Here is a 16,814-nt window from a genome sequence, read left to right as displayed (position 1 = left end):
TACAGTACCTATCTCATTTGTAAGCCAGGGACTGCTGTATTATAAAATGCTGTCTTGCCTGACCTGTGGTGGTGCAGTGGATAAAGTGTCGACCTGGAAATGCTGAGGTCGCGGGTTTGAAACCCTGGGCTTGCCAGGTCAAGGCACATATGGGAGTTGATGCTTCCAGCTCCTCCCCACTTCTCTCTCTGTCTCTCCTCTCTCTCTCTGTCTCTCCCTCTCTTCTCTAAAAAAATTAATAAAATAAAATGCTGTCTTCATTTTAGTTTTATTTTATCATTCTGTGATTTTGTTGCTCTGATATAAAAAATATGATTTTAAGGAGGGATTATTTTTTCATTTTTATAATCATGTTTGTATATCTAGTAGAAAAATGTAGTCTGAAAACACAAAGAAATATTTGAAAATTTAAGAAAATCTTATTTCTATTAAATTGTTACATAATTTGAGCCAAATTCTTTTATGACCTACTTTATTCTCTGTGATTAGAAAACCATGGAATGTTGCATTTTCTATCTCAACACTTTATCCATGGAGTTTGCTTTTGATCAAAATGAAGTAGCACTCTTAAGAATAGCATATACTTTAGATAGCTTTTTCCCCAGAACTAGTAATGTGCATTCTATATAGTTACTCAACCTCAACTGAGTAGCCACCATACCAACAATGGAGAGCAAGAACAATCAGGCGATTCAGACATTAAATAAAGAATAGAGTACCTGTACTATATAGTTGATTTTACATTTTACTGGAATTTTCCTAGTAATTACATCATATCTCCATTTAACTCTCCATATATGCCTGCTATTTAAATGTTTAAATTTTTTCTTTAAGGTTATTTATTAGGGAAAAACAGACAAGTAAGGAGTAAAGACCAGAGAAAGACAAAAGCATTAAAATTTTTAGCACTTAGAATACTTTTTGGTTTTAACATTCTTATTTTTAAACATTCTGAAATAATTAAAATTCATATAATCATGTTTTGTTCTAAATGGTGAGGTGTTTTACAATTACATTTTACCCTGAACATATTTAGAGATTTGGGGTCCCAGAACCTCTATCCTGTGTTATTCAAGGGTCAACTTGTATTTGAACCTGATTTTTTAAAAATGCATTATTCATTTATTTACTCCTCAAATGTATTAAGTGCCTCCTGTATATGTTTAGGCTCTGGGTATGGTGATAAAAGCAAGTCTTTGCTCTTGTGGTGCTTATATTTGTCAATTTGACAAAATAAGCAGGCTATGGCAGACTGATAAGGAAGTCTATGGTAGACAGAATAATCAGGCAGTTGTTAGACTGGTGTAAAATAAACATAGTTCACTAAGGATTTCTAAGTAAAGCTTGAAAGTCAGTTGGCTCTTCATAAGAATCCTGTCAACAAACCTTAATATTTACATAGTTTTAGTCTCATTTCTATTATTGAACTATTAATACAACTATTTACTCCAAAAGCAGGTGCAGTTAATATCGAAAGCAGGCCACAAAGCCATAGCAGTGGAGAATTTAGCCTGCTTCATGATCATGAGGCTTGGTCCAGCAGCGGTAGCAGTCCAATCCAGTACTTGAAAAGACAGACCAGATCAAGTCCAGTGCTCCAGCACAAAATGCCTGATACAGTAGAGAGTCGAGCACATCACAAAAGCAAAACTGGTTCCCCTGGAAGTGAAGTTGTTACTCTACAACAGTTTTTGGAAGAAAGCAACAAGCTTACCTCAATACAGGTTAGTTTTATCGGTGACCTTAATTTAGATGGGCATTACAAGTTAGGTATCTATGATTGAACTTTAGAGCTTTTTTTAAAGTAAAGGTGTAAAGAAATACTAGCAATTTTATAGTCTACTGTATCAAGAAAATAAAAGCGTGGCTGCTATTCATTTATCTGCTTTGTTTTTTAACAGATAAAGTCCTCAAGTCAAGAGAATCTTTTAGATGAAGTAATGAAAAGTTTGTCTGTGTCTTCTGACTTTTTGGGAAAAAGCAAACCAGTTAGCTGTGGTCTGGCCAGGTCAGTAAGTGGAAAAACCCCAGGAGACTTCTATGACAGACGGACAACTAAGCCTGAACAATTTGTAAGGCCTGGTCCTCGAAAGACTGAAGATACCTACTTTATTAGTTCTCCAGGGAAACCTACACCAGGCACTCAAGGAAAGATAAAATTAGTAAAAGAATCTTCTTTGTCACGACAATCAAAAGATAGTAATCCTTATGCCACTTTACCTCGTGCAAGCAGTGTGATCTCTACTGCTGAAGGAACTACTCGAAGGACAAGCATCCATGATTTTTTGACCAAGGACAGTAGACTACCTATGTCAGTTGATTCATCACCAGCTACTGCTGATAGCAACATCACTGCAGCCTCTAGTGAGTACCATTTACGTCAGTTGTCCTCCCATACACTTCACAGTCCAACACATTGTATAGGTTCTCATGCACAAACTGATTTAGTTATGGATGTGCCTCAGTCTCTATATGCTCAGGCTAGAAACTCAACAGAAAGGTCACATTTTCTAAATCAAACTTTTGCTATTATTAGTACGTCTAATGATACATTTGGACTATCAGCTAAAGATAGCATAGAGTCATTTACTGTGGCTCATCCATCTCAGCCATTTTTATCCCTGAATACAGAATTAGTTAGTAACATAAGTGGGTTACCTGTCAGGCCAGTCACCAGAGGAACTGACCAGGCTTCTGCCTGTTTGAATAAAGCTGCACAGAAAGATGATGAACAGTTTTCTGATAATCAGAACCCTAGTAACAGTAACTCAAAGTCTTCTGTAGGTAGCAATAATCTTATCACTCCTGCATGCCTCTATCCTGATGACAAAGAAGCTGCATTGTTGGTTTCTGAGGATAATCAGACTGTTTGGTATGAATATGGTTGTGTATGATCAAAACTGCATAGTATAATACTGATGTCATTTGATATGCACTATGCTTCTCTGATTTGAAGAGCTACTGTTGAAAAGTATTTGGGTAGGCTCATATTTTTATTTTGAAATTGTGGCATAGTGTTTGGCTGTACATGATGGCTTGTATATAAATGTGAATGTGTAACTACACCAAAGCCTGCATGAAATATTAATTGCAATGTACATTTTATGCATGACTTTAAAAACCTTAACAATACATGCTCCTCTTTCACATTTCTTGTCACCTGATGAGTGTTAGTGTTGCTTTTAGAAGCATGTTAAGATAGTTGCATGCTATAATTACCAAGGAAGCATTTCTAAGTCATTTTACTTTGTTGCTTCCAAAAAAGAATGCTCATTTTGTCCCTTCTTCCCTTTTGTTTTCCTTCCTTATCTCCCTCCCATTCCTTTATTTCCAGAACGTGCACTATGTATTGCACATGTATAGGAAAATATGTAGAAAGATGTCATTTTCTCTTGCCACTTAATTATACCTCTGTCCTGTTTTATTTTCAAAGAAATAGTTAATAATTCAATATTTGATATAGCAAATATTTACTGCTGCCCATATTTATAAAATTGTTCAGATTTAAAACATTGTTCATACTCATAAAGTTAGTGTAATTCTTAAAAAAAACCATCAAGTTTAAATGTGACTTATAGTGACTAGCAGCATTTGTGTGTATTCTATTTCTTTTCTGCACTCTTCATCTTCTTTCAAGATTACTTTTTTACTTGGAATCAGTAAACACAGGTTTTCCAGTTCTTTATATAGAGTCAAAGAGAAATAAACCAATCATACTCAATGTGTTGGAAATTTGCATTTTTACTTCTAAAAGGGTAGCAAGTTTACAAAGTGGTAAAGATTATTACTTCTATAATTCTATAATTTATTATTAAATTATGTCCTTATAACAGAATTTTTAAAAATGAGTACATTGTACTAAAATAAAATATTAAGATTTGTAACCATTTAAATAGGTATGGTTTTAGTGGAACAAATTTTAGAACTAAAAATAAATTACTCTTAGCTAAAAAAGAACCATATAAGGTAGAGAAAATATATGCTAACTTTGATTCCAGTGTCATAAACTTTAAAATGATCTTGCTGTGGTGGTCATAGTACTATTAAAGCAGAATCAGCCAAACTTGAATGTCCAAGAATAAAACAAAAATAAAAAAACTCAAAACTTTGATTTACTTATCTCTGGAGGAATATATGTATCTTGCTCTGTCTCTGGACTATTTCTGCCATTTTGATTCAGCCTAAATATTAACTGATAAATAACAACCTGGCATCTGAAAGGAATACTTTGAAATGTAACTTTCTAAAAGGGAAGGAAATTATTATTAACTACATTTTTTATATTAATTGGACCAAAGAAATGATCTATAGAGAATTTTTGCTTAATGAAATTTTTATGCTTTGTAAATTAAGCCGTCCTCTTGTACTTACACAAGATCATTTCAGGAACTGGGCTTCATCTATATATCTTTGATCATACTTGTTTTCTCATAGCCAGCTATTACTAAAAATAGTGCTAGAGCAGGTTCAATCAGAAAATTTTCATATTTTTAATACCCCCTTATATATTTTGTGTGAATACGTCAATATTTTTTATTGTTACTGTTTCATACACAGTCCTAATATTTCTGGTTTTGGTGGATATTTTTTTCCATAAACTAGTAGTAAAACTTAAAGGTAAATATATGTGAGATTAGACAGAGGCCAAATAGGATGCAAATGTAATAATTATTTTCCATACTGAGTCAAGTTTTATTTCTCAGTTATTTCAAACTTTTTTTTTAAGCAATAGAGAAACAGAGAGATGAGAAGCATCAACTTGTAGTTGTGTCATGTTAGTCGTTCATATCTGCCTTGACTGGAGGTCTCCAGCCGAGCCAGTGACTCTGGGTTCAAGCTAGCGACCATGGATGGGGTCATGTCTATTCTCCTGCACTCAAGCCAGATGAGCATACACTCAAGCCAGTGACCTCAGGGTTTCAAACCTGAGACCTCATTGTCCCCACTCAACATTCTATCCACTGTATCACTACTGGTCAGACTCTACTATTTCAACTTTTGAAATATAAATTGAAAATATTAAAATTTAAATTTAGTACTTTGAGAAATCTTGTGCTATTATATTAAAAATTCTGTGATTATTATACAAAATTATGCTTACAGTAATGAAGTATTTCCAACCCAAATGGCTAGTTATATATACACCACATTTTCAAAAAGAACATACACACTATGGCATGTAAGACAGATACATCCCATGTCCATGTGTCTTGATGACTGTCCAAGAATAGACTAAACTTCTCCAGAAATTGTCACAAGCTGAGGAGTCATAAGTCTCTTAAACCACTGTATCAACATAATACTTTCTATAATGAAATCTTACAAAAATGCTCCCAATTAAAAAATTTTTTAAGATAAAAGTAAAGCATCTCTCACTCAATTGAGCAGCTGCGTGTTTTTAAATTCTAAGACATCTTCATAAAAATCCTATGGCTTCACAAAGGATATTTGAAAAACAATAGAGTTTCAGCATCCTAATTTTATATGAAACTGCATAGTTTATATTCCTGGTCTTGGTTTCTAGAAATTATTATACCCATATTATGTGTGACATTCTAAATTTAACACTGCTAAGCATTGAGTTCCCTTTGACCAAAACAATTTTAGCTATAACAGTGTAAGCAGGTAGTTATTATTTGCCTACAAAATATGCCTCAAGCCTAGGTTTTCTTAGTAACTAATACAAATATTTCACTGTGGATGTTTTTGCCACTGCGTTCAAAATTACTTTTTACTTTACAACTATATGTGACCATTTAGTAAATAAACATAAGTAAACCTATCTGACACTAAAGCAGCATATTAACTGCTTTTAAAATATAAAAATCAATCTTTAAGTATTGAGATATGTATCAGAATAACAAATTTCCCAGATCAGATTCCTTCTCCTTGCCCTACTCATTGAGAGCTCTTTAGTTTCTTATCTTCATGAATTGTATGGTTTAACCTTTGATTAAATAACATGAAATACTTTTTTCCTGCAGATGTGGACAAAGTACAAGAGAGCAGAAATTCAAAAAGCAGGTCTAGGGAGCAACAAAGCTCCTAATTCTATTACCCACTACATGACATGTGGGCCAAGTGGTGAGTTTCTTGCTGAAAATGTAAATGAGATTAGTCTCATTTATAAAGACTAACCATAAGAACAAGTGCATATTGCATTAACCGATGTAAATATTGCTTGCTTAATTCATGACTTCCGTCTTACTAGTTAAAGCAAGATTTGATTGCCATAACTTTTTGCCTATCAGACAGGAAACAGACCTTTAAGAATTTTTTTTCCTCAATTTAAATTTAATTTCCGTAGTGAGTTATGTTTTAGGAATTCCTTTTTTAGTTCAAAGTCTTCTCTTTTTTTTGTGGTAGGAATATAATTTTGCCACGGTGTTCTCAGTAATTGAGGAGGATAAATGCCATTCCAACTTGTCTCTGACTTTCTGTCACTCATTCCTGTGGAAATATCTGGTGCATGCTGTTCTTGTAGTGCTGCTCTGTATTTTATCTCTCTTGTCTTCAACCTTTTCTTATATTTTCTTTCTTCTTTCTACCTTTCAACTAAATACAGAGAGAAAAGTGTCCTTCAGTTTCTCAGTACGAAGCCTTTATTTCTGAAGTAACAAGACACCCAACTATAGAAATCATTTTTTAAAATATTTAAGACTATTCGATCCTGCGTGCCTAGAGCAGGCAAGAAATACAAACCTTCCTTCCTTCCTTGAATCAAGGAGCACTACTGGAGTCAACTGCCAAAATTTTTAGAGGGTTTTAGGACTTTTACTATATGTTATACTGTTAAGATCTACTGAATAAAGGATGTTCTCTCGCTAAGGACCAAGTGTTTTGAGGTTTCAAGAAGTACTCCAAGAACAACCTACTTCTTTCATCATTTGTTTATGAATTTATCTGTTTGCTTAATGCTTCTGCTAAGTATTAGCCAAAATCTAGCCATTTATATTTAGTTGTGTAAATCTAAATTAAATGCTGTAGTATGTTGTGGAATGTACTATATCTCAAGATACAGAGAACATTGTTTTGGCATGCCAGAGCCTTATTTGGTTAGCAGACTGCATGTGTTGTTATTCTTTTTTTTTTTTTAAGTCTCTTATTTTGAGGCACTGAAAAAGAAATTCAGTTTATAAGGCAAATCTGAAAAATCCATTATGAGATAGGAGTTTTAAAAAATTTACAGTAACATTCCCCAGTAAGCAACACTAAACATTCACATGTGGATACAAGTTTAAGTAAAGAGTGTTTTCTGAAACTTTTTTTAGTAAGGTGGTTTTCCAGGAAATGGCATTCCCAAGGTAAAGCTGTTGTATTTTAACTCATTTCCCTTTTATTATCGGGTTATGTATGTGTGTTTTTTTTAACTTGAGAGCTGACTATTGCTTAAGAAGTTTTCTTATGGCAAAAATAATGTAAATAATTGACTATGATCTACATTTGCCAGGAACTCACTTATTTTTTAAGGTTATCACTTATTAATAAGAATTTTTCTGTTTTTGTCCTTTATAATGTTACATTAAAGTTGTTAACTATTATTGGTACTTTTGAAATATTTGTATGCATTTGTTACCTTAAACATTTGAAAGAAGCACAATGTAGATTTAGTTCATTTAAGCCAGGGAAACTTGAGTTTTTTTGTAGTTCCAATTTTATATCAGTTTTATTTTCTTATGAAATCAAAAAATGCAGTGAAACCTGTTAATACAAATTATTTAACATAAATATCAGAATAATCTTAAAGATCTGAAATGAGAAAGATACTGACTTTTTTAACAGTATACTTCTTAGGCTCATTACCAGCTCTAAAAACCTTTTTTGGAATAATTCCAATGTGTAGTTTATTCCAGTGTGTAGTTTATGAATTATATGTTTCATCACTAACCTAGTTGCTGTGAGAAATGTGTTCTTTCGCTCTCCCTCCTACCCTCTCTCTCCCCCTCCCGTTCTCCTCCTACTTTCTCACACACACACACACACACACACACATACACACACACACACTTTTTTCCCTTGGTAGGCCAGTAGCAATCTTGTGTTCAAAGTCTACTTTCAAAAAGAACATTAATAATGAAAAGGCAGAATATATAGTGGACCAGAAATTAAATGGAAATTAGCAAACTTGGACTTACTAATGCTGCCATTAACTTAGGTTTTGCCACCAAATAATGCTGTCACGTTAAATCCCTTTTAAACTCTTGGATGAAAGGTGCTATGTAATGTAAATACAAAGGATTCTTACTAAAATACAAATATTACACAACAGACACACTTAAAACTTACACTCTAGACTTTGAAAAATCTCTCTTCATCATGACTCCCTAGATTCAAGTAATGAGCATCAGGCAGCCTAGAGACTTTGCATATAAAAAATGTAAATTCAGTTTTAAATGGATAAATGGAAAGTAAGTATAGAAATTATGTTTTAGCTAAAATACAGTAAGTGGGTTACATAGATTTATATTAACTAGCTTCTAATTTGTACAAGTAGGACACATCCCAGGACAATTACTGAAAGTTGAAACTAATGAGTAGGAGTGGCCTAATGAGGGTGAATGACACCACAGCTTGACCTCTCCAGGACACTAACATCCTAAAGTAGAGAACCTGCTGACTCAGCGCATTATTGCTTCATGCAGAAATGCTAAGGGAAGCCTGTTTGAATCTGAGTAGGCTGACCCCGAGAAAGCCATTAAAAGCAACAACCAAGGGAATACTCGAGGCGGCCAAAGTAGGAATAGTCTCAATTATGTTCATCCTCCTTTTCATACCATTTCAAGAAAGGACTAGGTAGATAACCACATGAATATTTTACTTTCTCCAAAAGATACCATTGGAAGCAAACTTAAGGAAGTCACTCTTTTTCTTTAAACTACTTTTGCCAAACAAAATAGTATGGCCAACTAGAAAGTAACTGGGGCATGACATACTTTTAATCATCTGGTTCTATTCTGAATTTATACCTAACACCCACCCCCACAAAAAATACTGAATGATTCAAGATACAGGATAAGAACTTTGGCCCAGAGCTCCAATAAAGTGCCTCAGATTTGGCCGTGTGGAAATGTTTGGTCCAAGTTTTTGAAGTGGTGGTTACCAAAGAGTTCACAAAACAGGTTTGTATGTAGCACCTTTCATGGTAAGAGCCTATTTAGAAATCACTGTGCATATTTGAGAATTGCAGCCACCTCACAAATGAAATATTACAGCCTGCACTGTTTTAACAGTTTGCCAGGATGTAAAAATGGTGTTGTACCAAATCTGGAATGACAATGAGGAGTAATAATGTATGCTAAATGACTTGTATTTTAAGTTACTTATGAGAAAAGTGGTGAATTTTTGTTTTTTTGTTTCTGCTACACTTAGTCCTGAGATGTATTTTTTTCTTTAAGCCTTGAATGAATAATACAAAAGGAGCCCATTTTATAATATAAACCTTGATGTACATGTTGAAATATTTGGACAATGAAAATGCCTTAAAAGGAATGCTTATGGATAAAGTTGCACTTATAACAACATCCTTTAACAAAACCTGATTTGAATTGTCTTTCATTTCTACTAAGGGTTCTCTTTCAATGTTTGCCATTGTACTTAAAACTGTTATTAAATACCAAATCAAATAACATAAAAGCTGTAACATGTCCTTTAAAAGTAATGCTACTAGGGATTTGAAGTTAAATAACAAAATGTTTATTACTTGGCAATACCTAATACCAGCCACAGAAATCCAGTTTATAACAAGAGACACCGCTGTTTACCTTTTTTTTTTTTAATTTTTTTATTCATTTTAGAGAGGAGAGGGAGAGACAGAGAGAGAGAAAGAGAGGAGAGTAAGAGAGAGAGAAGGGGGGGAGGAGCTGGAAGCATCAACTCTCCCATATGTGCCTTGACCAGGCAAGCCCAGGGTTTTGAACTGGCAACCTCAGCATTTCCAGGTCGATGCTTTATCCACTGCACCATCACAGGTCAGGCTGTTGTTTACCTTTTTAAAAGCATCATTTTATTTTTTAAATATCAGGATGGTTTAACATTCACTTATCAAAATGATGTAAAAAGAAATAAAGCAAAGGTGACTTTTATAACAAGTGGATAGTAAACATTTAAAAATTGTAAAATATAATTTAGCCAAGTATTCTTTCCTTTTGCTCTAGAAAACCTATCTCCAGATGTAACCTATAACCTTCTTTAGATGATTCTGTCCTAATCATTTTGGGATAGGTTAATACATTAATAGATTGTACAGATATCTCATTTCCACTTATAGTCATTTTAGTCAGAATGTAAGAGATGGCAACTGGCTTTGTGTCCTTGAGCAAGTCAGTCTTTCTGGACCTGTGTCTACCTACCATAGGTGGAGAAGGGCAGTTAGACCACGGATCTGAGTACCTCAGTGTCATTGAGGCTATTCATTAAACTTTCATTTTCTGTATAAAGCAACCTAAAATTTACTCTTAAAGAGATACAGTATACAGTAGGTAAAAACTAACCATAGCATCTCAAAATAAGGTTATCATTATAGAAATTTTTTTAACTGATTCCACATCTCTTAATTCTGTTCTATAGTTTATAAAAATTCTGCAATGAATAGACTTGTACTTTCTAACCATGTATCAAGAAATGATGTTTTTACTTTTACTTTGCCTTTTAGTAACACATATTGGTATAAATTAAGTACAGTTTCTCTACCAATAGAAATCATATTTTGAGTAATCAAACTTAGGAAAATGCCCTGGCCGGTTGGCTCAGTGGTAGAGCGTCGGCCTGGCGTGTAGAAGTCCCGGGTTCGATTCCCTGCCAGGGCACACAGGAGAGGCGCCCATCTGCTTCTCCACCCCTCCCCCTCTCCTTCCTCTCTCTTTCTTCCCCTCCTGCAGCCAAGGCTCCATTGGAGCAAAGCTGGCCCAGGTGCTGAGGATGGCTCTGTGGCCTCTGCCTCAGGCGCTAGAATGGCTCTGATTGCGGCAGAGCAACACCCCAGATGGGCAGAGCATCGCCCCCTGGTGGGCGTGCCGGGTGGATCCCTGTCGGGCACCTGCGAGAGTCTGTCTGACTACCTCCCCGTTTCCAACTTCAGAAAAATACAAAAAACAAACAAAACAGGAAAATATAGCTATCTTATAAATATCCCATTTAATTGTACTAGAGGAAAGTGATAATTATATAACAAGACCTGTAGACTATTTCTGTAGTACAGTCTATGCCAGACCCTCAACTGATTTTATTTGAATTTGAGGTGAAAAAAATGTCAATTTTCCTCACTGTTTTTGAACTACATTCTATATGACAACTCACAGTACATAATCTTGGGATCTTATATGTTTCTATAATTGAAAGGAGATGAGTGCTGTGGTTTTCAACCACTGGTCCGTCAGAAATTTCATGCTGGTCTGTATAGGTTAATCACCCTAATGTAGTATTAAGATTATAGACCCAAACCAGCAGTTGAAAACCACTGTAACCTAGAGGACTGAAGAAACTTGTTTATGTTCACTTATCCTTTGAACAAAGACTAAACAAATCCTTCTAATGGCCTGTAAATATTATGCTGAGCACTAAAATATAACTTCAATAGTATAATGATTACATTTTCCATCCTTGTTTTGAGTGTTTTTCTATATTAAGAATTTCTAAAGATGTACTTATATAAAAAGTTAATTAGCTTATTGTTTCATTGAAAAAAAAATCACGCTTAAAATTACACACCCAGTAATGGAAATTTTTAGCCCCTGCCTCATGTTTGTTTTAATTATTTTGCTAGAGAGTTCTTATTCCTTAATCCTCATCCCCCAAAGATAATACCAACAATTTAATTATTCTTATATTCCTTTTAATTTTTCCTTATATGTACACTATCATGTGTAATTTTACATATCACTTGTTTTTTTCAACTATATTAAACCCCCTAATGAAGATGTAAGTTAATCTTAGTTAACTAATCTTAGTTTTGTTTTTGTTCTTAGTTTTGTTTTTGTTTTTTTTACCAAGAGAGAGAGAGAGTCAGAGCGAGGGATAGATAGGGACAGACAGGAACAGAGAGATGAGAAGCATCAATCATTAGTTTTTCGTTGCAACAGCTTAGTTGTTCATTGATTGCTTTCTCATTATGTGCCTTGACCTTGGGGCTACAGCAGACCAAGTAACCCCTTGATGGAGCCAGCGACCTTGGGTCCAAGCTGGTGAGTTTTTGCTCAAACCAGATGAGCCTGCGCTCAAGCTAGGGTCTTGAACCTGGGTCCTCTGCATCCCAGTCCGATGCTTTATCCACTGCGCCACCGCCTGGTCAAGCTAACTAATCTTAGTTTTGATGTAAATTCCTAATCTTGGAGGCATTCCTGTAATGAGTCATGGGGAATGGAGGATGCGGGGAGGGGTGGATCTGAGCTAACACTTCAGTACATCCTTTTAAAAATAGCTTTAAAGCTCTGGCTAGTTGGCTCAGAGCATCCGCCTGGTGTGTGGATGTCCGGTTTGATTCCTGGTCAGGGTACACATTAGAAGTGACCATCTGCTTCTTCACCCCTCCCCTTCTCACTGCTCTCTCTCTCTCTTTTCTCCTCCCCTCCTGCAGCCAAGGCTCCATTAGAGCAAGTTGGCCCTGAGCACTGAGCATGGCTCCATGGCCTTCTCAGGCCCCAAAATGGCTGTGGGGGTTGCAACAGAGCAAGGGCCCCAGATGGGCAGAGCATCTCCCTCTAGTGGTTTGTTGGGTGGATCCTGGTCAGGGCACATGTGGGAGTCTGTCTCTGCCTCCCCTCAACTCACTAAAAATTAAAAAAAAAATAGCTTTAAGATAAAATATCTCTCCTAAAATGACGTAAGTAGTCATCAAATCAAAAGTGCTAAATATTACCACCCTTAATGCTCTTTACAAATTACAAATAAGAAATACAGCTTTCAGAAATGAATGTATTCTAAACATTAACCCAATCAGTTGTTTTTATCAAAATTTAGTATTATGGGATCATGTCCTGTCTTCTTCACAAATGTAAGAAAGTCTTCAGGGCTCAATCCCATGGTTGCGGCATTGGTCATTGGATGAAAGTACACCTTTTCATGTCCACCTTCCAAAAAAGCAGAATCCAAAACAAATTTCACATCTCCTTTATCACAGAATAGTGCCAAGGGTGTGGCACAGCCTTGGCCAACTTTTAGTTTTTCTAGCATGGCTGTTTCATCAGCAAACCGCAGCTTTCCACTCCCCACACCTAACTGCTTGGCAAGATCATTTAAATTCATCTGTCTATCATGAAGAACTGTCACCAGCCAATAGCTTTTTTTCTTTTTGTCTGTAAGAAATAAGTTCTTACTATGTCCTCCTTTCAGATGTTGGATGTGAGGCATCATTTCTTCAACTGTAGACACCTGTAAAATATCACATGAGAAATTTTAAAATAATATACATACACTGCATACACAGTTATATGTATTTTGCTTCTTGGGTGAAACCAGCAAGGTTAGAAAGTACTTAGTGGCCTGGATTTCTCTAGTAGAGATCAATTACAAAATAGTTCTAGGACCTTACCACCTGAATTCCTCATATCAGGACCTCAAGTAGTTTCTCTTAGGTCAGTTCTCTATTCCAGTGGGCTGGCCAAGCCCTCATATTTTAAAATGCTTTTTCTTATTCAGAAAGTTTATACCAGCCCAGACTGCTATTCCTTAGCTTTTCCATTACATCCAGACCAGCTGACAACCTCCTATCTACAAATATATATATAACCACAGTGAGGATGAGAGGGCAGGGAATGAGACCCTAGACCAGGGGTCCTCAAACTATGGCCCGCGGGCCGCATGCGGCCCCCTGAGGCCATTTATCCGGCCCCCGCTGCACTTCCAGAAGGGGCACCTCTTTCATTGGTGGTCAGTGAGAGGAGCATAGTTCCCATTGAAATACTGGTCAGGCCCTGGCCGGTTGGCTCTGCGGTAGAGCGTTGGCCTGGCGTGCGGGGGACCCGGGTTCGATTCCCGGCCAGGGCACATAGGAGAAGCGCCCATTTGCTTCTCCACCCCCACCCCCTCCTTCCTCTCTGTTTCTCTCTTCCCCTCCCGCAGCCAAGGCTCCATTGGAGCAAAGATGGCCCGGGCGCTGGGGATGGCTCCTTGGCCTCTGCCCCAGGCGCTAGAGTGGCTCTGGTCGCGGCAGAGCATCGCCCCCTGGTGGGCAGAGCGTCGCCCCTGGTGGGCGTGCCGGGTGAATCCCAGTAGGGCGCATGCGGGAGTCTGTCTGACTGTCTCTCCCAGTTTCCAGCTTCAAAAAAAAAAAAGAAAAGAAAAAAAAAAAAAAAAAAAAAGAAATACTGGTCAGTTTGTTGATTTAAATTTACTTGTTCTTTATTTTAAATATTGTATTTGTTCCTGTATTGTTTTTTTACTTTAAAATAAGATATGTGCAGTGTGCATAGGGATTTGTTCATAGTTTTTTTTATAGTCTGGCCCTCCAACAGTCTGAGGGACAGTGAACTGGCCCCCTATGTAAAAAGTTTGGGGACCCCTGCCCTAGACTAATAGAGAACATCAGGAAACTGGCAATATGCACAAGTAAAGAGGGGGAGAGTGGACCACATGGGAGAGAAGATCAGAGAAAATGATAACTTTTTGTTTGTTTTGAGAGAATCAGACAAACAGGAAGAGGAAGAGATGAGAAGCATCAACTGTCATACTTGACACGCGGGCGAGAGGGGCACCTCCATCTGAGCTAGTGACCCCCCTGCTCAAGCCAGCAACCTTTGGGCTCAAGCCAGAGACCCCGAGCCCAAGCTGGCAACCTTGGGGTTTTGGACCTGGGTCCTCAGCATCCCAGGTCATGCTCTATCCACTAAGCCACCACCTGCTCAGGTTGGGTATTAAATTTAATGGGATAACATTGACCAATAAGTGTACATAGGTTTCTGGTGGATGTCTCTATAACGTTTGAAGTGTTGATTGCTTGTGTGCCCATCACCCAAAGTCAAATCATTTTGTGTCACCATATATTTGCTCTTTTCTCCCCTCCCCCGGGGATGATATAGTTTTTACGTTAAATTTGTAAAGGTAAGACTGACTTTTATTATACTTCTCTACCATATGAAGATTGCCATATTTAACTATTACCATTACGACAGCTGTTACTCCAGCCCCGCGCAGAAACTTGTATGTCCCTGCAGCTCTCAAGTTACAGTTGGTTCTGTGAAATATTTGCAAATCTTCACATGCACTAAATCATGTTAAAAATACCAAAATGTCTAACCTTGGTGCTCTGCTGTGTGCATGATGCCTGATACATCGTAGCTACTGTAGAGACGGTTTATTGCTTGATAAGTTACTTTAGCTACACATGAAGAGTACACACCAGTTTAAGAGGCACAAGTTCTCCATATGTTGCCCTAATTCTCAACATGAAATGTGATGAAATTCAAGAAGAAGATAAATTTTCTCACAATAACAATCCCAAATCGAGAAACCTTTGAAGTTCTTGTCGGGTCCCATTCCTACTGGAAATCGGGAAATGCCCAGAAGGGACATTATATGGCACGTTACCCCCGGGACGTGAGGTTTTCCGGGCCTTGCCGGACAGCCGCGGAAGTGGCGCCCACCCTGCGGCCCTGCGGCCCCGGCAGGAGTGCCTCACCTCCGGGTGCTCCACGACCTCCGTGCGGATGGCGAGTGCGTCAAGCTGCTGCTGGAGCGCGGCCCGCAATTCGGCGCAGGACATGCTGCTGTCGTGGAGGGCCTGAGAACCGGAAGGGGAGGAAATATCCGGCATCCCGGAAGGTTGAGATGGAAGTGTCTGGAGAGAACTAAGGCCGCCACCGGAGGCGCAGTACCGCCCCTTCCGGAGGTGGGCGGTGCCCTCTGCTCGCGCCTCTCCCCGGCGGCCCTGACAGCTGTCAGCAGAGACCCTTGCAGCGCTTCACCAGGTGTCCCACAAAAGGGAGGGGCCTTCGTTCTCATAGCCTTCCCTAACCCCGCTTCTGGTGCCTGAGTCCAACGTACCTGCCGTTTAAGGAAGAGAGCTGGGAACGACGTTCAGGTTAGGGAGTGTTGAGAGGACCCGGCCCCCTGGAGACCCAGAGCTAACGGCCCGTCAGAGGCTCCTCGCGCATCCCCCTGTCCTTGGGACTACAGACCTCCCACTGCCTGAGGAGGCAGCCTTGAAAGGGTGATGTGTTGAGACCATCTGGACAGTCTAGGTGACTGAACCATGTTACGGTCTCTGTATAAACTTTTAAATCTGGATGGAGATCTCGTCTTGCAGCCACCCAAGACAAGCCGCCTAAGTTCCCTTGCTAATAAAACTGTCACCTTCCAATAGAAGTGGCCTACCTCCTCTGGTTTCAGCTTGCCCTCTGTGTCGGGGAAACAGTTTCGCGTTTCACCAGGGAACTCCCTGATTATGAAGCAACAGGGAGAGAGGAGCGATAGGGCGAAAATCCCTATCCTTTTAAGACTTCTGTTTTTAATTTTGAAATTATAATTTTACATTTTCTGAAAGTTAGCTTTTGTTATTCATCTATGAATAATTAGCTTTGGCAATGAGGGTTCGGCTTTTTCAGAAGCAGTTTGCCTACCTCTTGGTGTGGGGTGTTTTCTGCTATCCTTCTAACCTTTCACTCACCGCTTGAAGGAGGCCTGAAATTTTGTGGTAGGGTTTCACTTATGAATTTAGATTAAGCCTCAAACCCAGATAAGCATAGATGTTCCTTGGGACCCTTAGTGTGAATAAGTTTAGGTCATTGCTGGGGTGCAACTTGAAGGCCTGGAGAAGGAAGCCTCCTTAGAAGACACAGCAGAGTGTCTGAGTCCTCAACCACAAAGTGGCCTTGGAGGAAACT

At 38.0% G+C, this 16,814-nt stretch overlaps 2 protein-coding genes across 5 annotated transcripts in view; one reads left to right on the top strand and one right to left on the bottom strand.

Annotated features, from left to right (window-relative positions):
• The window catches only part of CCDC88A (coiled-coil domain containing 88A), a 148,447-nt gene extending 138,462 nt beyond the window's left edge, over positions 1-9,985 (top strand). For 3 of the 4 annotated variants that reach the window (XM_066267154.1, XM_066267153.1, XM_066267152.1), the window contains 4 exons: positions 1,456-1,724; positions 1,902-2,364; positions 5,985-6,084; positions 6,566-9,985. In XM_066267154.1, the coding sequence (XP_066123251.1) occupies positions 1,456-1,724; positions 1,902-2,364; positions 5,985-6,049 (797 nt within the window). In that variant the 3' untranslated portion in view covers positions 6,050-6,084; positions 6,566-9,985. Of the gene's footprint in view, positions 1-1,455; positions 1,725-1,901; positions 2,959-5,984; positions 6,085-6,565 lie in introns of those variants that run through there. The other variant, XM_066267151.1, reaches the window with a different exon arrangement.
• A 1,292-nt stretch (positions 9,986-11,277) lies between these two features.
• LOC136330396 (prolyl-tRNA synthetase associated domain-containing protein 1) lies at positions 11,278-16,373 on the bottom strand. The gene is made up of 2 exons (XM_066267155.1): positions 15,611-16,373; positions 11,278-13,365 (listed from the first exon to the last, which is right to left on the bottom strand). Exons 1-2 carry the CDS (start codon positions 15,743-15,745, stop codon positions 12,931-12,933), a joined length of 570 nt encoding a protein of 189 aa, XP_066123252.1. The 5' UTR covers positions 15,746-16,373; the 3' UTR covers positions 11,278-12,930.
• Positions 16,374-16,814: the final 441 nt, after the last annotated feature.

Source organism: Saccopteryx bilineata, chromosome 3, assembly GCF_036850765.1.
Source record: "Saccopteryx bilineata isolate mSacBil1 chromosome 3, mSacBil1_pri_phased_curated, whole genome shotgun sequence".
In the NCBI taxonomy this organism is placed as follows: domain Eukaryota; kingdom Metazoa; phylum Chordata; class Mammalia; order Chiroptera; family Emballonuridae; genus Saccopteryx; species Saccopteryx bilineata.
The sequence above is the reverse complement of the archived record's forward strand: the minus strand, read 5'-3'. Positions and strand labels throughout refer to the sequence as shown.

Bases quoted from the DNA above. Each gene is read 5' to 3' on its own strand.
- LOC136330396 (XM_066267155.1), bottom strand. From the start codon at position 15,745: ATGCCGGATATTTCCTCCCCTTCCGGTTCTCAGGCCCTCCACGACAGC. The intron at 13,366-15,610 runs GTGAGGCACTCC...GATATTTTACAG, and splicing joins AGGTCGTGGAGCACCCGGAG to GTGTCTACAGTTGAAGAAAT.